This window comes from Rhinatrema bivittatum, chromosome 2 (assembly GCF_901001135.1).
Source record: "Rhinatrema bivittatum chromosome 2, aRhiBiv1.1, whole genome shotgun sequence".
NCBI classification, from domain to species: Eukaryota; Metazoa; Chordata; class Amphibia; order Gymnophiona; family Rhinatrematidae; genus Rhinatrema; species Rhinatrema bivittatum.
In genome coordinates, this window is record NC_042616.1 from 794,134,248 (window position 1) to 794,157,363 (window position 23,116).

General features: G+C 44.9%; 1 protein-coding gene across 23 annotated transcripts in view; it reads right to left on the reverse strand.

Annotated features, from left to right (window-relative positions):
* PTK2 (protein tyrosine kinase 2) overlaps positions 1-23,116 on the reverse strand; it is a 1,447,287-nt gene that overhangs the window by 524,164 nt on the left and 900,007 nt on the right. For all 23 annotated transcript variants that reach the window (XM_029592091.1, XM_029592099.1, XM_029592089.1 and 20 more), the window contains one exon: positions 3,776-3,876. In XM_029592091.1, coding sequence (XP_029447951.1) covers positions 3,776-3,876 — 101 coding nt within the window. The remainder of the gene's footprint in view (positions 1-3,775; positions 3,877-23,116) is intronic.

Consider the following 23,116-nt stretch of genomic DNA (forward strand, 5'->3'; position numbering starts at 1 on the left):
CCTGTAACAGGGGGTTCATTTTAGGCCCCCCTGGGGTATCCTGGCTCAGAATGGCCAGCTCCAATAGGCATTGCGAGACCAGGCCTGAAAGATTCTCTTTCTGAAAGAAGCGCCTCATGGGCCGATATGGCTCTATCTCCGAGGGAAGTTCACCATCCTCGGGGGGCTCCTCACTGTCCTGGGAGCAATCCGAATCCCCATAAGCGGGGCTGTCGGGTGGTGAGTGGCTGCGCCTAGGTCTCGAGGGTCCAGGGACCAGATCAACCGGGACGGAAAGACCCATTCGAGGAGCAGACTGCATCTGGACAAAGGCGTGAATCCCTTTGAATAATTCTACCCAGGAAAGCGAAGCCAGATCTGGCTGCAGGGGCACCAGGTCTCTCAGGTTCCCTGGTTGCTCGCCGCGGCCCGCTAAGTCCGGTGTGCTCCCTGAGGAACCGCTGGGCTGGGGCCGGTCCTGTCCTGGAACTCCCATGGCCTCCTCACATTGGGCACATAGTGAGTCTGCTTCCTCGCTCTGTGTAGCTCTGAGGTTGCATGCTGAGCAGAGGCTTAGAGCTTTCATGTCAGATTCTGGAGGTGCCAGCCCTGCGGCTGCATGGGCTTTCTTATGCTCCATTCGCCTGAAAACCGGTGTCGCCCAATAAGTGCGCCTAACAAGAGCGCTTAACAGCATGCGCCTATACACGGGTGTCTTAGAAGCATGCGCCTATCCACGGGCGTCTTATAAATGTGCGCCTATCCACGGGCGGCTTATAAACGTGCGCAAACAACATGTGCCTATCACGGGTGCTAACGTGCGGCTATCGCGTGCGCGAACAACATGCGCCTATCGCGTGCGCTTAGCTCAGTAACGAGCGCTCAGCGGCGAAGTTGAGTAGGCAGGCAAAATGGCAACCTCCTTGGCGTGGTGCCCCGTAGGCAGGCCCAGCGAATCCACACTTCCTCGGAGACCAAGTAAAGATATACGCCTTACCTTGTCTTCGGCGCTTACCGGTTGCAACCCGGGCAGTCTCCGGCTGCGGGGGGAGTATACCTTCAACCGCCGCGCATAAGGAAGTGCGCCCGCTGCCTCTAGGCCGCGCCCGAACTCGTCTCGCTCGGGGGCCAAGCTGCGCCCGAGCCCTTCTTACTCGGGGGCCAAGTCCACGCCGGGACCGAGGCTGCCTCTAGGCCGCACCCAAACTCGTCTCGCTCGGGGGCCAAGCCGCGCCCGAGCCCTTCTCACTCGGGGGCTAGGTCCCTGCCGCGAACCGGCCACCGGACCGAGGCACTTACATCCGAGGGACCATGGAAGTCAGCTCGGGAAAACTCAACTGGGTGAGGGCCTCACCACAGGAGTGAGGGGCTTGTCTTCAATAGGTTTCTTCTAGGAATTTAGTTGTTAGAATTTGGAAACACGCTCAGCGAGTGTGAGGTAGCTCCAAACTGCTTTGGAGACGGAAATTACTGTTTTGCGGCACTTCCTGTGGGGGTATATGTACCCGTGCTGACGTCAGATTCGTCTCCAACTGCTAGCACGAGCACACAATACCCATTTGTTTTGAGTCCATCTGCTACACGCTAGGAAAATTTCAATTAAGGTACTTACTTCCGAGTGCAGAGTTTCTTATGGAATTATCCAGCCCCAAAGTTTTTCCTGATCGTAATTCAACAAAGCCGCGCGCCCCTTTGGCGCATGCGGCTTCGGCGACGCGCCTAGGGGGGTCAGCTCTTATACCTCTCAGCGGCCGAGGTTTGATGATGTCAGCCAATCGAGGAAGTCCTTGTTAGGGCAGGGAATCCTTCAGCCCTCAAAGAACTGATGAGGAAATTAAATATTTCAACGGCGTTTCCCACAGATAGGCACTTCCACTCTCCTCCACCTCCTACTGGCCAGTTTTTCTAACTCGTTCCCAAACAAGAGCGAGCCTTTAAAGGGCAATTTTGTGAGATTAGCCTCGGAGGTTGCATCAGCCGACCAATTTCTCAGCCACAACGGATGCCTGCCCGCTTTTACTGAAGCCACCCCTCTGGCTGAGGTGCGGATCAAATTGCAGCCTGTATCTGCCAAGAATGGAGCCGCTGGCTCCATAACTTCCCTGAAATTTACCCTAGAGTCATCAACCTCCTGAGAGAGAAGTAAACAAGAGCGAGCCACCAGGGAACAAGAAGCAGCCATATGCAAAGTCATTGCCACTGATTCAAATGCCTGCTTAATGACACTTTCAACCCTCCTATCGTGTACATCCTTCAAGGCTGCTCCTCCCTCTATGGGGATAGTTGCCCGCTTGGAGACTGCACATACACCTTTGGATCCAGAGGGTACGGGCCTTCCAAATTAACCTCTGGGGTGCCCCACTCAAGATCAATCAATTCTTGAAAGGCCTCCATCACAGGGAAAAAAACCCAAGAGGCTTTACATAGAGAATCCAACAATGGGATTTTTCTTTGGTTTAGACATGGAATCTGCCCCAAGTACTCCCAGAACATTCAAGATCTTGGAAATCAGGGTGGGCAGTTCATCTCAATGGAAGAACCGTAGCATAATCCTATACAGTTCTAATCCCAGAGGAATTTCTCCATCCTCTAGAGAGTCAGGATTGGCCTCATCATCCGTGCCATTCGTATCCCTATCAAACAGATCATCTGCCAATCTCAGTGTACTCCAACGCATAACAGTAGGTTCAAGTGAGGTTCCTACCTGCAACTCTACTCTGAGAGCATTGGACGGGGATGAAAACTGTACCTGAAGAAAGGATTGCAATCCCTGGAAAAATTCTACCCATGAAAATGTTGAAGGATCCATGTCAAAACCAGAAGGCACCTGAGGTGAACCCACGGAGCTACCTTCCCCTGCTGACGAACCAGTTAGGGGAGTTCCAATATTATGCGCCCTACCTGACGCTTCTTTAACCTGACCTACATCTGCTGGCTGGGAAGAACCAGGCTTAGTGAAATCAGAGGAAGATAATTCTCCTTGAGCCTCCAACCAGTGCTGGCACAAGTTTCTGGGCACTCTAGGCTGAAATGCCCGAATATGACAGGCAGCGCAAAGGGAAAGCGCTTAGGTATAGGTGCCATTAGGCTGAAAATAGGCTAAGCAACGACTGTAGGCACGTGTCCAGCTGTTTTTATTTATTATTTATTATTATTTATTATTATTATTATTTTTTTTTTTAGAAAACTTACCTGAGCTTAGCCTCACCTGGCTGAATACAGAGAAGGTCTCCGACTGCGGGGGAAGAGGGCATATGCTGTCCCACCATGCTTGGCTTCCTGCACCTGCTGCCTTTCAGCTGTTAAACAGCTAAATCCACCCTGGCTGAAAAACCACCTATTGGACCAAGGCACTCATCTGAGGGACCACGGAAATCACCACAGGAATTCTCAACTGGGGGAGGGACAATTTGGTACTGCCGCAGAGGAGCAGGGTGAATTAATTTTCCTTATTTCTCCTTTTCAATTCAAAGCAATCTCCAGTGGGGAGATGGATGACAACAATCTGCTGGAGACAGAGAATACTGGCAGGCTGATGTCAATGCAGGGTGCATATAATGTGACGTTAGTTTGCTCCATTTCCATCTGCTCATAGAGGTGCATAACCCAGTTGTTCTGGATTCATCTCACTGGATGCAAAGAAATGTTCTATTCATACAGGAGAGTACACATAGACCTCGGGAGATTCACTACACCATCTGCTTGACCACAACTAATTAAGAACCCACATTAACCAAAGAAGGGTTACATCTATCACAGTGAAAACAAAAAAAGAAATCATTAAAATATTTCCTACCTCACCAAGTGTACAAAGTTCCATGATTATCCACACTGGGTTTTCTGTTATAACTCCAATCAGCTTCACAATGTGTGGATGATCAAACTGCCGCATAGTTACTAGAAAAGAATAAACACATATTTTAACTTAAACCTACTTTCAATACCTCCATTCTATGTAAATCAAATCCAGTTATAAGGATATATTATGTACTAGAAACACTTCTAAATAACTACCAAAGAAATAAACTTTCAGTACACAAAAAAAGTAAAATGTAATAGAAAATTGCTTTGTTATAGCAACAGGTCTCAAAGATTAAATACATTAAGAAAAAACAAAATATAACTGTTGAAGGAAAATCTACAGGAAAGAGACTCCAAATATCTAAAGATGCCTCTATTATTCAACGACAGGGTGGCTGTGTGAATGTATTCATTTTGCTGTTTGAGTGTAGCTGAAACAGAAGCATTCACATTCAAAATAGTTAAGTGGATATAGTGATTTTGAAGATTGGCTTTGTTTTGGTTCTCCTCACAAATACTACTCTAGTTACTAATAACCCTATTTGCTGACCTAACCTAATTTTTTTTTACAAAGTATTTATAGCTTTGATATATAAACAATCTAAATGAGAGCTCCAGGCATTAAGACATTATGCATGTGTGGAAAGAGTAAATTAAGTGAATCTCTGTCCAGTGCAGATATCAACAAGGAGGACTGAAGAATGAAAAAAACTGTTCATCAGTACATCAGTTAAAATAATAGTAATTTTCTTTAAGCAATTAGTCCTATTGTATACATAAACAGAGATATACAGGCCAAAGCAACAGCACCCTCAGTCTCTCTTACCATCCAAGTAAACCCAAAGAATTATTTAAAAAGAAAAATAGTATTAAATCTAATCTCATTGAGCTGGTATTTTTCTTGGGTTTGGGGCTGGCATTTGTGTGTGTGTGTTTATAATGTGTATGCAGGGTTGATGTGCAAAAGGAGGCTGGGTTTGGGAAGATGATAAAATCAGAGAATATGCATAAAAAGGAAATAAAGAGTAGGGGCATCTGTGTGTGGGTAACACAAGAGGGATATTTAGAGGCAAAATCTGAGTGAAAGGAATATGTAAGGGGCATGCGTGAGTCAAGGGAAGATAGGGAACACACCTGGGGACCAATGTACAAAAAACAAAAGAAGGGATGAAGGAAGAAGAATAGTAATTAACATAGTAATAATGGCAGAAAAGGACCAAAATGGTCCATCTAGTCTGCCCAGCAAACTTCCCAAGGTAGTAACTGCTGCTCCGTGCCAGTTAAGCTTTTTTTAAATTTATTCCCATCCTCTAGCCTTTAGGGATCCACAGTGTTTATCCCATGCCCCCTTGAAATCCTTCACAGTTTTAGTCTTCACCACTTCCTCCGGAAGGGTATTCCAGGCATCCACCACCCTCTCAGTGAAGAAATATTTCCTGACATTGGTTCTAAGTAGTTCTCCCTAGAGTTTCAAATCGTGACCCCTAGTTCTACTAAATTGTTTCCAATGGAAAAGGTATGTTGACGATTATCGATCATTAAAACCTTTCAAGTATCTGAAGGTCTGTATCATATCACCCCTGCTCCTCCTCTCCTCCAGGGTATACATATTCAGGTTCTTCAACCTCTCCTCATTAGTCATTCAATGGAGACCACCCACCATTTTGGTCACCCTTCTCAGGACCACCTCCATCCCGTCTCTGTCTCCTTTGAGATACGGTCTCCAGAACTGAACACAGGACCTGTACAAGGGGATCATCACTTCCCTTTTCTTAATGGCTATTCCTTTCTCTATGCAGCCTAGCATTTTTCTGGTTTTGGCTATTGGCGTGTCACACTGCTTCGTCGACTTCAGGTCGTTAGACACTATCACCCCAAAGTCTCTCTCCTGCTCCATGCACACCAGCCCTTCACCCCCCAATGCATGTAGTTCTTTTGGATTACCACACCCCAGATGGATGACTCTGCATTTCCTGGCATTGATTCCCAGCTGCCGTATCTTCGACTACTCTTCCAGCTTCCTTAAATCCCGTCTCATTCTCTGTACGCCTTCCGGCGTATCCGCTCTGTTGCAGATCTTAGTATCATCCGCAAATAGACAAACTTTACTTTCTTTCCCTTCCGCAATGTCGCTCACGAAGATGTTGAACAGAACCGGTTCCAACACCGATCCCTGTGGCACTCCACTTAACAGCATTCTCTCTTCAGAGTAGGTTCCATTGACCATCACCTGTTGTCTTCTAGCCATCAACCAGTTTGTAATCATGCCAACACCTTGGAGCTGACTCCGAAGCTTCTCATTTTGTTGATGAGTCTTCTATGTGGGACTGTATCAAAAGCTTTACTAAAATCCAAGTAAATTACATCGAGCACTCTTCCATGATCTAGTTCTCTAGTCAATCAAAGAAATCAATTAGATTGTTTGACAGGACCTTCCCCTGGTGAATCCATGCTGCTTCTGATTGAGCAACCCTCCGGATTGTAGATAGTTCACTATCCTTTCCTTCAGCAGAGTCTCCATTAATTTTCCCACCACCGACGTGGTGCTAACTGGTCTGTAGTTTCCAGCCTCTTCTCTGCTCCCACTCTTGTGAAGCGGGACCACCACCACTCTTCTCTAGTCACTACACCCTTTTCCAAAGATCTACTGAACAGGTCTCACAATGGACCCACCAGCACATCTCTGAGTTTCCTCAGTATTCTGGGGTGAACCTCATCAGGCCCCATGGCTTTGTCCACTTTCAGTTTTATTAGCTCTTCCCAGACATTATTTTCCATAAATGGAGTTTCGTCTACTCCACCCACTTCTAGAGTCTTGATAACGAGTGATGGGTTCTTCTCCAGGGTCTTCTTTAGTGAACACTGAACAGAAGTATTTGTTTAATATTTCTGCTAATTCATCATCTCCACCCATTGATCCTTATCCCTTTTCAATTTCACTATAATCACTATGTACCTTTCTCTGAAATATCTGAAAAATGTTTTGTCACCTCGCTTTATCTCCTTGGCAATCCTTTCCTCTGCCTGACTTTTTGATTACGTTTTTCATCTACCTCAGTTTCGCCAGATAATCCTCCCTGTGTTCTACTTTTTGGGATTCTTTATATTTCTTAAAAGCTGCTTTTTTTGCTTTTATTATATCAGCCACCTCCTTTGTGAACCAGACTGGATTCTTATTTCTCTTACTTTTGTTTACTTTTCAAACATATAGATTTGTTGCTTTTGTAATTGCTCCTTTTAGTTTGGCCCACTGTTGTTCAACCTCTCCCATTTTTTCCCAATCTTCAAGTTCTGCCTCCAGATATTTCCCCATTTCTACAAAGTCTGTTTTTTGAAGTTCAAAACTCGGGTCTTTGTGACACTTCTCCGGATCCTAATTGCAATATCAAACCATACTGTTTGATGATCACTGGTGCTGAGGTGGGCACCCACCTGGACATTAGAAACATTAGCCCCATTAGTGAGCACTAGGTCAAGTATAACTCCCTCCCTCATGGGTTCTATTACCATTTGTTTGATGCAGGGCATCTCTCTACTTCTGTTAGATTCTGCAGAAGGGATTCTCCAGTCCATGTCTGGCAGATTAAAGTCACCAACAATCAATACTTCCCCCTTCTTTCCCACCTTTATAATGTCTTTGATCAGATCTCTCTCTAGTTCTTCCGTTTGAGTAGGAGGCCTGTACACCACTCTAGTATAAATGGATGTACCGTCATTTTTTTTTTTAGGACGGCCCATAATGCTTCTTCTCTACCCCACTTTCCTTGCAGTTTAGTTGCTTCGATATTATTTTTTTTACATAAAGTGCTACTCCTCCCCCTTTTTTGTCCTGTCATTCCTTAAGTTATAGCCCGGTATGGCCGTATCCCAGTCATGGGAATCCGTGAACCATGTCTCCGTGACAGCAACAATGTCCAAGTCTGCCTCCACCATTAAGGCCTGCAGGACTGGGATTTTATTGCCAAAGCTGTGAGCATTTGTAGTCATAGCTTTCCAATTTTTCTCCCTTGCTATGTTGCACTTCCTAGGCACCTTTTCTGTTTTTTTGAGCTGATTATGTTATTTTCACTTCATATGTCCGTCACAGGTCTTATTCTGCCAGAACCTACTGTTACCCAATTGATTCTGGGTTTTTGAATCCTGGATGTCTGATAACTCTGTGGGAGTGGGGGTTGAGGTACAGGTTGCTGTAAACTTGGGGAAGGTGGGTGCCTGATTGTCACATGTCCAGTTCTACCAGAGGCCACTGTAAAATATTTTTTCCTGAGATTCCGTAACCGCTGTGGGATTTGGGTGACAAATTTGGGTGTTTCAAGGAAGGGAAGGTTAAGAACATAAGAAATTACCATGCTGGGTCAGACCACGGGTCCATCAAGCCCAGAATCCTGTTTCTAACAGAGGCCAAACCAGGTCACAAGAACCTGGCAATTACCCAAACACTAAGAAGATCCCATGCTACTGATGCAATTAATAGCAGTGGCTATTCCCTAAGTAAACTTGATTAATAGCCGTTAATGGACTTCTCCTCACCTTTTTTGAACCCAGCTACACTAACTGCACTAACCACATCCTCTGGCAACAAATTCCAGAGCTTTATTGTGTGTTGAGTGAAACAGAATTTTCTCCGATTAATCTTACACGTGTTACTTGCTAACTTCATGGAATGCCCCCTAGTCCTTCTATTATTCGAAAGTGTAAATAACCGATTCACATCTACTTGTTCAAGACCTCTCATGATCTTAAAGACCTCTATCATATTCTCCCCTCTGCCGTCTCTTCTCCAAGCTGATTAACTGAATCCTGGCCAATTGCTCCCTTAGATGGATCAGCTTCATTTTAATTTTAGACAGCTGAAGGCAAAAGGGACAGCCCTTGGTTCTCCAAATTTTAGGCCTTGGGACATAAGCACCACAATTGTTACATTGAATTAAAGCCATTCTCTCTGATTAATTAAAATCTTAAAGATAAGGTAAGATATGGTTAGTCCCTAGCAAAGATTTTTAATAGGTATTTGAACTAAAAGTATGTGTTATCCAGTAAAGATTAATAGGCAGAATATGCAAATCAAAATTTACAAGCAATATGACAGTATTTATTTATTTAAAAATGTTTATATACCGCCTTTACAATTCAAAAGAATTAATCAAAATGGTTTACAACAAACATAATAAATAAATTAAATGAAAGAAATAAAAATTATACAATAAAATGACAATACAATATTAAAAAATAACATTCATGCCCTGCGATATTAAACAGGAAGTGGGCTGAGTTTGTAGCATGGCTCTATAGAGATATATCAATCTAAAATATTGAAGATGAAGAAGAAGTGGATGCATATTAATTTTGGGAGTTAATGAATGAGCTGTATGCTTTCTGAAATAAGTGAGTTTTTAATGATTTTTTAAACTGCTGTGTAGAAGAAATAAGACGAAGAGAATCCGGGAGTTCATTCCATAAGATAGGACCAGCTACTGAAAATGCCCTTTTTCTAGTTAACTCTGATTTTGCCAACTTGACTGTGGGTACATCTAAAAGATTTTTAGAAAGAGATCTAAGTTGTCTGGCTGGTTTGTATATACGGAGATTACTACAAAGCCATGTAGATGATGTATTATAGATAAGAGAATGAATAATTGACAGAACTTTATAATGAATTCGGTATTTAATTGGAAGCCTATGAAATGAATATAAGACAGGAGTAATATGATTTCGACGCAAAGTTCCTGAAAGCACACGAGCAGCTGAATTTATAAGTATAAGTTATATCTAGGCTATAAGGAACTACTAAATAATTGGGGATGAGGTAATTGAATCTAATTATTTAGGAGACCAGGAAAGAGGAAATACGGGATAGGGGAGATATGATAGAGATATTTAAATACCTCCAAGGTTTCCATGTATAGGAGTTAGGCCTCTTTCAACGGAAAGAAGGCGCTAGAACAAGAGGTCTTGGGGCGAACAGGGGTAGATTCAGGAGTTATCTAAAGAAATATTTCTTTATGGAGAGGGTGGTGGATGCATGAAACAGCCTCCCATTGGTGATGGTAGATACAAGGACAGTATTCAAGGAAGCATGGAAATAAACACAGTAGATCTTTGAGAGGTAGGGATTGTAAAGCTGTCTTGATGTGGATGGGCAAACTAGAAAGGCCACATGATCTTTTTTGGTGCTATCATGTTTCTCCGTTCTATCATATTTTCCCTGTATCGCCTTTCCTCTACAGTATTTATTTAATATTTATGAATTGCTTTACTGATTTAAAATATTGCGCAAAGCAATTTTGTCTGCCTTCATATGCTTTACAGTGAAGTCCAGTGATTTCAGTAGCCACAATCTACAACCTAGTCTACAACAGGCATAGAAAAAACACAAAAATGTAGCATGTACAGAGAGAGAGAGACAAGGGAAGATAGAAGTCCGAGGGGGAATGATGTGTTTGTCTAAGATGTAATATAAGGTGTGGTAGTAGTAGTAGAACTGTTTGATGAATGCATTGTCAATATGCCAGCATCTAGTACAGGGGAGCAGAGTTAATAAAAGGAAGTCTGGATACCATTTCATGATCAGGTTCTTGTAGTCAAAGGGAGTCTCTGTCACTGTTTAGTCACAGTTATGTTGAATAGTCAGGCCTTAGTTCTTTTCTTGAAAGTAAGGTAAGATGTCTCCAGGTACAGGGTCAGCAATCTCTTGTTTTGGGGCAAAGCAGCTCAATGCTTAGATTCTGGTGCAAGTTCTTCTGATAGAAGTAAGCAAGCACAGAAAAGGAGGGCCATTTGGGAGGACTGAAATTCTCTTGCCAGAGTGTAGGATAGTAGAAGTTGGGAGAAGTACGCTGATCAGATCCTTTAGCACTTATCAGAATTCTTGCAGCAGTACTAGAGGTGCTTGAAATTATATTATGAGATGTCATGGAATAGCAAATGTTGCTTACCTGTAACAGGAGTTCTCACAGGACAGCAGGATGTTAGTCCTCACATATGGGTGACATCATCAGGATGGAGCTCAATCACGGAAAACTTCTGTCAAAGTTTCCAGAACTTTGACTGGCCCCTACTGGGCATGCCCAGCATAGCACTAACCCTGCAGCCAGTAGGGGTCCACCTTCAGTCTTATATGAAAGCTACAGGCAGTGCCGAAAAACAAAACAAAACAAAACGTTACGAACCCAACACCGCGGGGTGGTGGGCGGGTTTCGTGAGGACTAACATCCTGCTCTCCTGTGAGAACACTTGTTACAGGTAAGCAACATTTGCTTTCTCACAGGACAAGCAGGATGGTAGTCCTCACATAAGGGCGAGTACAGAGCTGAGGATGTCTGAACATGCACCAAATGTACCCAAAGGAGTGCAACACGCACAACAACTGGGGTGGCATTTGGTAGAGGGCATCCTGAATCCCACCGGGCAGGCGGAAGGGTGTTGGTACGTCACGTTGTAAAGAGGTTACGAAGGACAGACTGGCCGAAGATGGAATCTTGTCTTCCGGCTTTATCCAAGCAATAGTGGGCTGCAAAGGTGTGGAGAGAACTCCAAGTGGCACCGATGATAGGTGTGCTACTGAAGTCGCCATGGCCCTCACAGAGTGTGCTTTAACACAGTCTTGAAATGGAAAGCCCGCTTGCTGATAGCAAAAGGATATGCAGTCCACCAACCAGGAGGAGAGAGTCTGCTTACCCACAGGCTTTCCCAACTTGTTAGGGTGGAAAGAGATGAACAATTGAGTGCTTTCCCTGTAGGCAGCTGTACGGTCTAGATAGAATGCTAGAGCCCGTTTACAGTCAAGGGTATGCAGAGCCTGTTCTCCTGGGTTGGCATGGGGCCTGGGAAAAAAGGTAGGTAGTATGATGGACTGGTTTAGATGAAAATCCGAGACTACCTTAGATAAGAATTTAGGGTGAGTGCGGAGTACCGCCCGGTCCTGCAGAAGTTTAATGTAAGGCGGATAGGTAACTAGAGCCTGCAATTCACTAACTCTTCGAGCTGAAGTGATTGCCAAAAGGAAAAAGACTTTCCATATCGAAGTTCACAAGAGTGAAGAGGCTCGAAAGGCAGTTTCATGAGCCAACCGAGAACCAGATTAAGGTCCCAAGAAGGGGCCGGAGGATGAAATGGAGGCTTGATGTGGAGCAAGCCTTTTAAAAAGCGTGTTATAAGGGGTTGTACTGATAAAGGGACATCCCCGATACCTTTATGGAAGGCGGCTATCGCACTGACATGCATTCTGATGGAAGAGGTCTTTAGACCTGATTCTGACAAATGCCAAAGATCATCCAGAAACTTCGGGATTGGACAGCAAAAAGGGGTCAAGGGACTGAGAAGAGCACCATGACGTAAACCTTTTCCATTTGTAAGAGTAAGATTTTCTCGTGGAAGGCATTCGTGAAGCAATCAAGACACGGGAAATTGGATCTGAAAGGTTAAGTGGTTGAAGGATTAACCTTTCAACATCCATGCCGTCAGGGACAAGGCTTGAAGATTGGGATGGCGTAGGCACCCGTCGTTTTGAGTGATCGGGAGCGGGTCCTTTCCCAAGGGAATGTGCCTGCGGATGGAGAGATCCTGAAGTATTGGAAACCAAACTTGGCATGGCCAGTGAGGTGCTATCAGGATCATGGTTCCCTTGTCATGACGTAACTTCACGAGAGTCTTCGAGAGAAGAGGAAGTCGAGGGAATGCATAAAGCAGATCGGTTGCCCATGAGAGGGAGAATACGTCTCTGGGCTGAGAGTGTTCGCTGCGAATGAGGGAGCAGTAGTTGTCCACTTTGTGGTTCTGAGGGGACGCAAAGAGGTCTGAGGATATCCCCATTGTTGGAAGATGGAGTTCACTACCAAGGGGTTGAGAGACCACTCGTGCGGTTGAAAGACGCGACTCAGCTTGTCTGCCAGCACATTGTCCACTCCCGGCAAGTAGGTGGTCCTGAGGTACATCGAATGGGAGAGGGCTTCTGCCCAAATCTGCGCAGCTTCCTAACACAGAAGGAAGGAGCCTGTGCCTCCCTGCTTGTTGATGTACCACATGGTCACTTGGTTGTCGGTCTGAATTAGGATGACCTGATTTGACAGGCGATCCTGAAAGGTCCTGAGAGCATATCTTATTGCTCGAAGCTCCAGGAAATGTATTTGGTGTTTGGCTTCCTCTGGAGACCAAGAGCCTTGTGTCTGCAGATCGGCTACATGAGCTCCCCACCCGAGATTGGAAGCGTCGGTGGTGAGAATGATTTGAGGATTCGGAACCTGGAAGGGCAATCCCTGGAGGAGATTGTTCCAATTTTTCCACCAGGCAAGGGACTGACGGGGTGAGTCGGTGACGTGGACAATGGCCGACAGAGGCTGAATAGCTTGAGTCCATTGAGACCTCAGAGTCCAGTGCATGAGCCTCATGGCCAAGCGGGCCATTGGTGTGACATGGACCGAGGACGCCATGTGTCCCAGGAGGACGAGAAATTGGCGTGCAGTCGCAGTGTGTTGAGACTGCAGTCGGTGAGCAAGAGACACGAGAATCAGTGCTCGCTGTCGAGGCAGGAAAGTCTTTGCCCGTAAGGTGTCCAAGTCTGCCCTAATGAACGATAAGGTTTGAGATGGGACTAAGTAGGATTTGTCGTAATTGACAAGAAACCCTAACGAAATTAGAGTATGTAAGGTTAGATTGAGGGTCAACAGAACAGCTAGCTGAGTGGGAGCCCTGATTAACCAGTCATCCAGATAGGGGTAGATGTGAACATCTTGTGTCCTGAGGAATGCTGCGACGACTACGAGGCATTTTGTAAAGACTCGTGGAGCAGACGCTAGGCTGAATGGAAGCACTCGGTATTGGTAGTGCTTGAGGTCTACTAGGAATTGCAGGTATTTGCGATGAGCTGGACTTATCGCAATATGGGTGTATGCGTCCTGGAGGTCCAGAGAGCAGAGCCAGTCTCCTCTTCGTAGAAGAGGTAGAAGCAAGCCCAAGGTGACCATCTTGAACTTTTCTCGCTGGAGGTACTTTTTGAGGGCCTGTAGATCTAGAATAGGACAGACGCCTCCCGATTTTTTGGGGATTAGGAAGTACCGGGAATAGAACCCTAGGCCTTGCTGAGATCGTGGAATGGGTTCTATTGCTCTTGACTGGAGAAGGAGGGAGACTTCTTGATCCAGAAGAATGGAGTGGTCGGACATTCTCCACGTCTGCAGAGGTGGGGAGTCCTGTGGCAGGGCGAGAAAGTTCAGATGGTAACCCTGAGCAATGATTGCCAATACCCCTTGGTCGGATGTGATTGAATGCCACATGTTGTGGAAGTCGCACAGTCAACCTCCCACTGGTATGTGCGACAGAGGAATCTGGCTGCTGCTCTCCAAGTGGAAGTAAAAAACCTGAAGCCGGTCCCAGCTGGGGAGCTGCTTGTGGTTTCTGTTTTCGGGTTTGGCGAGACTGAGGTTTTTGATAAGGTCTCTTATCACGGGATCTGGCTGGTGGCAGGTAGGACTTTCTTGGACGGCAGAACAACTTCTTAGAGTCTTTTCTAAAAGGCTGCTTTGAGGAGAAGTCAGAAGGTATCGAAGAGAGCTGTTTTAGGGTCTCATGATGGTCTTTTAATTCGGCCACTGTCCGTTGTATCTGTTCACCGAACAGATTATCTCCTACACAAGGCAGGTTGGACAATCGGTCTTGCACTTCTGGGCGAAGGTCAGAAGACTTGAACCAGGCCCCACCGTCTCGCCGAAATAGCAGCTGCAGACACTCTGGTAGAGGTGTCAAAAATGTCATAAGATGTTCTGATCTCATGCTTGCCTGCCTCAAAACCTTTGCTTACAAGGGTTTGTAGTTGGTCTTGGAATTGCTGAGGCAGGGAGTCTGAGAAGTCCTGTATCTGCTTAAAGATGACCCTGTTATATTGGGTCATATAAAGTTGATAGGCAGCAATTTGGGAGATGAGCATGGCCCCTTGAAATACTCGGCGACCAATGTTGTCTAGGAACTTTTCTTCCTTACCAGGAGGGGTAGACTAGTGAGGTTTTGACTTTTTTGCTCTCTTTTGTGCAGACTCTACCACGACCGAGTGGTGATCAAGCTGTGACTTCTGAAAACCTGGGGCACTGTAATAAAAAGTAGTGTCAGCTTTCCTGTGTACTGGAGCAACTGTTCCTGGATTTTCCCAGTTCTTTCTGAGGAGATCAAGAAGAACCTGGTGGACGGGAATAGAGGTTATTACCTTGGGGTCATCCAGGAATTGGAGCAACTCCATCATCTGGTGCCTATCATCCTGTTCCATCTGCAATTGAAAAGGAACCAATTCAGCCATTTCCTTCACAAAATTTATAAATCAGAGTTCCTCTGGAGGAGAACGCTTTCTACTCTAAGTGGGTGAAGTAGGTGAAGGTAAGTCATCGGTGTCTGATGAGGTATCATAAGGATCAACACCCTTTCCTCTAGGAAGTAGAGGGGGACAGGGTGGTTGGATACCTGAAGGTCCTGGTCTAGGCTCCGAAGGAATCAGAGGAATTATCGGAGGCACCGATGATGGCATCGATGGCACCGGTATAGGCATTGATAAACGTATCGGCACCGATGGTTGGATCGGTGGCGAGGGACGTTTAGGGATCGATGGCTGAGGCATTACTTCGGATGGAAGAACGCGGAACGGTGTTTCTCCTCCTGATGATGCTGTCAGTGGGGAGGGTATCGGAGCCATTGGAAACCCGGGATCCATCGATGGGATCCATCCTGGATAGCAGCGGCTTCCATCCTGGATAGCAGCGGTACCAGCGCTGCCGGAATTGGGTCAATGATCGGTTCCACAGTCAGGAAGAACCTGAAGACATTGCAGCGCCTTGTCGATGGCCTCCTGGACCATTCGGTCCGGCTCTTCTCGAAGACCTGGAGCAAATAGCCACGGCTCCGGAACAGAAGAAGGAGGCAGAGGCATAGCTGGAGGGACCACCGTTAAAGGTGGAGTCGCGGCTCCCAATCCCCGATCGGGTGAGGGTCGCCTCGGCCCGGTTGCAGGAATGGTTGGTGCCTTTCCTGGATGGGGCTTCTTTGACAGTGGCTCGGACGATGGCGAGGTTGATGATTTCGCTCCCTCGATGGTCCAAGTCTTATGGTGTCGATGGCGATGTTTCTCCCTGCGATCCCTCAATCCTGAGGGGGAGTAGAGGGTGTTGATGGCCGAGAAGTTGTCAATGCTGGTCGGTCACCGGTCGATGCTGGCGCGAAGTAGACGGTGCCGGTTCCGATGACGTCGATGCAATGGACGGAGTTGGGGTTTGAGCACGGAAGAGAAGTTCCATCTTCTCCATTCTGGCCTTGCGACCCTTCGTTGTCATTAGGGCACATTTGGTGCAGGTCAAGACATCGTGCTCGCGTCCTAAACACATTACACAGACTTTATGGGGTCTGTGATAGACACGGTGTGGGTACAGTCCGGGCACCGACGAAACCCCGATGCTATGGCCATGGAAAAAAATGTAGCCGCGGTATGGTCGACGGCCAGTAGGCCGCGAAGGCCAAACTAGACGGTAATTGATGGGAAACGAGTAAAAACGTACCGGAGTACCGCGGACTTATAACAGGTAGAGGAGGGACCCTTGTGGGGCAATTTAACTTTTAATAATTCTGTGAGGAAAATTCCTGTCAGGAATCTCTTCAGAGCTCCTTTACCGTGAGACTACTGCTGCGCGGAAAAAAGACTGAAGGGGGACCCCCTGCTGGCTGCAGGGTTAGTGCTATGCTGGGCATGCCCAGTAGGGGCCAGTCAAAGTTCTGGAAACTTTGACAGAAGATTTCCGTGATTGGGCTCCATCCTGATGATGTCACCCATATGTAAGCTGATAGTACTATGTATGCATTGATTCATATGGAACACCATCACCACCTTTGGAAGGAACTATAGATGTGTCTGCAAGACTACTCTAGTATATAGGACTATTTTACTCTGCTACATTATTTATTATTTTTAGTGTCTGGTCCAAGTACCTCCTCTGGAAATGTGTATCAAAAGTGCAATATCAACACATCACTCATAATGGGAAGATCACATAATATTGCACCCAGTGATATCTAGATTCATGAAGGGATTGTGGCAAACCAAACTTTCTATCAAGAGACCTCCAGTAACTTGGGAATTAAATGTGGTCCTAGAACAGCTCTTGAAACTACCTTTTCAGCATTCGGATTCAGCAGAACTGAAATTCGTAGCATAGAAAGTACTATTCTTCACAGCAATTACTTTAGCTCACAAAATAAGGGGGTCATTCATCAAACTGTATATGGCGTTTTCGCATGCGTTTAGCACCTTTAACGCATGTGAACGCACCAATACGCATGGTGCGATACAAATCAGAAAAAGGGGAGGAGTTTGGGGCAGGATTTGTGGCCAAGAGGGCTGGCTTCACAATTTTGCAAGCCATATCGCACGGCTGTAACGCGGATTTTAACTACACCTTTTTCAATTGCGTTAAGCCGTGCGATATGGCTTTGTGATGTTTTCGCAAATAGCATTTTTAGTATTTACGCTGCTGAGATCCAGCCTAGCTATCAGGGCCCTCATACGAGAGAGAGAGAGAGACTAGCCATAATGCCCTAATACTAGTTAGGTATTTATACCTCTATATGAGGCCCGCATAGTTACTTGAGGTGAGGTTTAGGTAGGAGTGTAGGGGTTAGGGGAACTCACTTTGATGACCTTCGGAGTGAGAGGACCACTTTGATGACCTTCGGAGTGAGGAAACTCACCCAAAGTTGAGATTTGTGCAATGTTCTCTCAACCTAGCTTGATGTTACCCAGGTAGAGAGTCCATCAAGCTAGGTTGAGTTTCCTCACTCCGAAGGTCATCAAATCTTTACAAGAGAGCACTGTTCTGTTCATATGTCTCACTCTGAAAGTCAAAGTGGCCCCTAACCCCTACACTCCTACCTAAACCTCACCTTAAGTAACTATGTGGGCCTCATATAGAGGTATAAATACCTACCTAGTATGAGGGCATTATGGCTAGGCTCACTCTCTCCCCCCCAAGTGGTTGTAGGTAGGAATTACAACAATTCTGGCACTTACCGCAAAGTGCGAAAAAGTTATCGCAATTTGCGGTAATACCTATGCGAAGCGCTAAGATAGTGCACTTTGCGATAAACCGCCTATTACCATAAAACACGCCCCTTTTCCTATCGCATGTGATATTTAGTGCATTTTGATAAATCCAGGCCTAAGTGAGATTGAGGCAATTATCTTGTATTCGCTATACCTACAGTTGTGTGGTGCAATCTTTCCTTGAGAACAAAAGTTGTTTGGATAGGTAACACGGACTGTTGCTGCCATGGGGCCATTATTTTCATAATAAAGCATGCAGAAACTTGTTCCTGATGCAAAAAGCTTACAATTATCTTGATTAGTTTGTGTATCTTCTGCTGAGGGAGAAATGCTTTTCCTTGTGTGGTATCCAGCCTGGCTCCTACGAAGTCTATTATGTATGACTATAGTATGTAAGACCGTACCAAGCTGTTAAAAATCTAACTGGGCAGCCTTTTTGATATTGAAGTCAAACGATAGGATTAAATTTTGATTATGTTTGTTGGAGAAGTTTGGGTTGTGCTCTCTAGCATATTGGTATATTAGATTCAAGATTTTAACTTTTAATTTTTAAATCATTCAAAGCAAATGTTCCTGTCTGTGCTCACTGCCAAGGGTGCATACATCTTCACAGTTAAAACCTCAGAGGAAAAATGTATTGGACATCTCTTCCTTAAAAACAGCACATTTGTGCGAGACAAGGAAGCAGGTATTTTCAGTTGCAGGCACAAAGGCCTAGAATGTTCTGCCAGACAAGCTGAAGACTGAGACTTTTTGAGCTCCTTCAGGAAGCAGATAAAAACAATGTTCAAGCTTTCAGAGACCAAACTGCTGAATAAAGTGCATCTGAATGATTATAGGTTTTTACAGTCAACACAGCGGGTTATAGGTTGGTGTAGCATTTTTATTTATCTTGTTTCACTTTCTTTTTATGGGTGTTTTATCTTGCCTGCCTAGAATTTGTAACAAATAATTTTAGATATATAGCATGCAGCCTGCTCTGCTGCTGCTTGTGAGGATGATGAAGAGAATAGGTTTGGTTCCTTCGTCTGAATAAGTAGCGCTACCTCCTGTAATGCTGAGGTTGACATTCCTGCTTATCTGTGCAATTGTAGCTGCTGACAGGGTAAAGACTGAGGAACAGTGAATTTTAATATGATCTACTGTTTTAACCTGGTCTCAAAAAGGATTATCTGTGTGCATGGATCATCAATAAGCTTTTCATGAAAACCTTCACAAAGCCGCCAACCATGCTCCAATAGTCACTGCAGATATTCTGGAGGAAGTATTGCATGCATCACAAGCTGATTGATTTACATATTTCCTACATTATTCTGCTTCTTGCAGTTCAGGATTGAAATGATCCACAGAGTCTGAAGGAAGCTGTCGAATCATATTTTGCAGCTTTTGAAAGGAGTTATAGATATACCATATATAGCTGATGGGCAGCTATCCTTTTTATTTATTTTATTTAGATTTTTTTTTTTTTTAATATTCTGCTTTTTGCACTTTTTTAAGCACTTCAAAGCAGGTACTGTACGTATTTCCCTATCCCCAAAGGGCTTACAATCTAAGTTTGTACCCTGAGGCAATGGAGGGTAAATTGACTTGCCCAAGGTCACAAGGAGCGGCAGTGGGACTTAAACCCTGGTCTCCTGGTTCATAGCCCGCTACTCCTCCACTCCTTAATCCTAAATGTTAACATAGCTTCTTGGAAATTTTTTTTTTTTTACAATGGTGTCCAGTAACTTGGCATCTTTACCAGAAGGAGTAGTAGCAGGCATTTTGGAATACTTTGCTTTTTTCAAAGCTGATTCCACTACAGATTAATGGGAGAATTGTTTATAATGATGACCAGGACAAGGTTGAATTTTGTAATTGAGATCCAGCTTCCTTGCTACTGGTAATTATGCAAGAGTGTCTGCCACATTCTTGTTTGGAATTCCTGTAACATTCTATACGGCCACTGCTTGTTTTAAGGGATTGAATACATTTTAGCATACCAAATACTGTATATCTTCTTTAGGTTCTGCTTCCTCCTGTAAAGTAAATGGAATTGTTTTATGCCATTTTTTTGGATGAAGGCAGAAAATGACATATCCTCCAGCAGAGATGTATTTCTGGGAGATTGTGGGAGGGCTTAGATGGTAGAATAGTGAATTCCTCATCAGAATGGTATGACATCTAATTATATGACTGTGATCCTTCTTGAGAGTTAGACAATAATAGGTGGTTTTTCTGAGGTTGTTCTATCCTTGGATGAATGTGAACCTTGAGACTCAAACTGCATTTCAGAATGTACAATTTTCTGGATGGCTTGTGTGATGTAGCGCAGCCCGGCCGCAGGTAGGAGCTGACAAGCTACCATAAGTGCAACAAGAGTACCAGAGCCAGACAGCAGGGGGCGCAGGGGAAGAGAAGAACTACAAATCCCAGCTTCCCTGAAACACCACCAGACAGGGAAGGAAAGCCTGAAGGCGAACTGGTGGCAAGCATAGAGGTTAATGAGGCAGACACCGATGAGTCCATGGAGGTGGAGGAAGAGGGCGTGCCCCCTTGGTGGGACTGGCCACAAAAAGCCAGCTCTTCAGAGTCAGAGGAGGAGGAGATGGAGGTAGGTTCAGGGATAGAGGAGTCCTCCAGTTCAGGCATGGATACGGAGTAATCCAGGTGGCTGGGTGAAGTATACTCTTTACCCTAAAGGGGCCTACGGGGTTGGGGCTTGTAATAGTGCTGAACAGAGGAGGTAAATGAGTGCTCTGAACTAGCACTGCCTGTAAGGGAATCAGAGGGCTGGAGGGGGAGGGGACAAACCCCATGTAATGCATCCAGTTGTTAGTTATTAAACTGCTTTGAAGGAACTATCCCTCTCTCTGTGTTGTCTCTGGGGATTGGGGGAACTGCTTACCCCCAACCCTGCCTAAAGGGAACCCAGCAGCCCAGCAAAACCAGGGCCAGCCGAGGCACAGGCTCAGGGAGTTACTTGAACACACCAGACTCCAGGGACCGGGGCAACTGGTGGCGACGGAGAACTGGAGACGGAAGACCGGCGTTCGAGGCCTCCCGGACGGTGAGCCATCACACTTGATATGGCAATTGGGTTTCATATTTTGGGCCAGGGACTCCAAAATGGGAGACACTTCTAATTGAGATGGAGAAGGTGGAGAATCTGGCGTATTATTTATTTTATTTATTTATTTATTTAGAGCTTTTATATACCGAAGTTCGTATGTACATCACATCGATTTACAGATAACAGATAGCAAAAATGAAAGGGGGAAAAAGGAGTAGAAATTACATCAAACAATATAGGTATAAAACAAAATAAGGAGGAAGGATGCAATCATGGGGTCTTAGTAAAATATTAGTAAAATAGTTTTTTGGTTTTTTTTAAGAAACCAAGTCACATTTTTTTTGATAAACAGAAAATGGTGAAATAGTGGGGTATATTCTTTAGTTTGTGAGTGCCTGAGATAAACAAGTCAGAGGGAGTTAATTCTAGTGTCTGTCTTTCCTTGCCACCCATTCCTAGCTCCTTGATTTATAGGTAAGAGGCACTTTCTCATTAAAAATCAATCAGGCTCTTATCTAAATCATACTATTGCACAAGCCCTTATTGAGAGTTTAATCATCCCCTTGTAGGTCACTACCAGATTAATTAGTGAATATACTTGTAAATTTAAAGAACTCTAATTAAACTCCCATAACAACCTAAACTTAACTATGAACTCAACAAAATTAAGATGAAAGCAGCAGTCCAGCAGCCAGAGGGGGGCTTTTGCATAGAGTGTCATATGTATGATTTTTTACGAACCAATGAGAGGTTGTATGTGGGCACCTGGTGCAAAGAGCTCCTGGCTCTCAGAGAATGAGTCCGATCTCTGGAGGCTAAAGTGGCAGACCTGGAGTAGCTGAGGCAGACAGAGAGGGTCACTGATGAGACTTTCAGGGACATAGCAGCCAAGTCCCAGATCCAGTCTGGCAGCCCTGGTGCTGCCTTGGATCAGAAAGGTCTCCGGGTTGGAGATAGGGAAATACCTACAGTACCTGAATGTAATCCACTTTGAAATGCTGAAAAAAAGTGCAAAAAGCGGAATATAAAAAAAAAAATCAAAATAAATAAATCGCCCTGGTGTATTAGGAAATGATTCTGTAGCAAGGACCTGCTAGCCAGGTGATGCATTGTTCTCTCGCACAGAGGACGAGTCTCCCATAGCTACTGCCCAGGAGCGAAGAGTTAAGGTCAGCTGTCATAGTTTGTGATTTATTAGAAATGTAGATAGTTGGGTGGCTGGTGGACATGAGGACTGCCTGGTAACTTGACTGCCTTGTGCAAAGCAAGTGTACCTCACACATCACCTAGATAGGATTTTAGACAGTGCAGGGGAGGAGCCAGCTGTTGTGGTACATGTGGGCAGCAATGACAGGAAAATGTGGGAGGGAGGTTCTGGAAGCCAAATTTAGGATTTCCTAGCATAAAGACAGATGGACTCAGGAGCAATGGGTTTATGCTCCCCTACCAGCAGATGGAGATGGAGTCAGGTTTCAAAGCTGACATCACCCTAGCTACACCTCTGCTTTAGGATTTTAGGTAAAAAACTGAAATCCAGAATCTCCAGGGTGGCATTCTCTGAAATCCTTCCTGTTCCATGTACGGGTCCCCAGAAGCAGGCAGAGTTCCAGAGCCTCAATGCGTGGATGAGACAATGGTGCAGGGAAGAGGAATTCAGTTTTGTAAGGAACTGGACAACATTTTGAGAAAGGGGGAGACTTTTCCGAAAGGACGGGCTCCACCTTAACCAGAGTAGGACCAGCCTGCTGGCACTAACTTTTAAAAAGGAGATAGAGCAGCTTTTAAACTAGAACAAGGGGGAAGCCAACAGTCACTCAGCAGTGCATGGTTCAGAGGAAGGTATCATCAAAGGATACTAATGAAACAGGGCATCCCAACAGAGAGATTCCAATAACAGCAAAAGTAGTCTATGTGCTGATAAATAAAATATCACCTGAACTAAAGGATTCCAAATTACTCCTATCAACTGAAAAGCAGGCTGTTAATACAAACAAAAAACACACTTTGAAACATCTGTATGCCAATTAAGCAGGTCTAACTTGTCTGGCTAACATAGCTGGATAAGTTTAGTATTTAAACTTATCAGGCTAATTGGGTCATTTTTCAAAATGCATTGAGGTCCTCTGTCTGACTCAGTGTGTAACAGAATTCACTTAGGCTTACTAAAACCTCTTCTTCACAATGAAGCAATAGGCTGTAGTGCCAAAAGTGTTTTC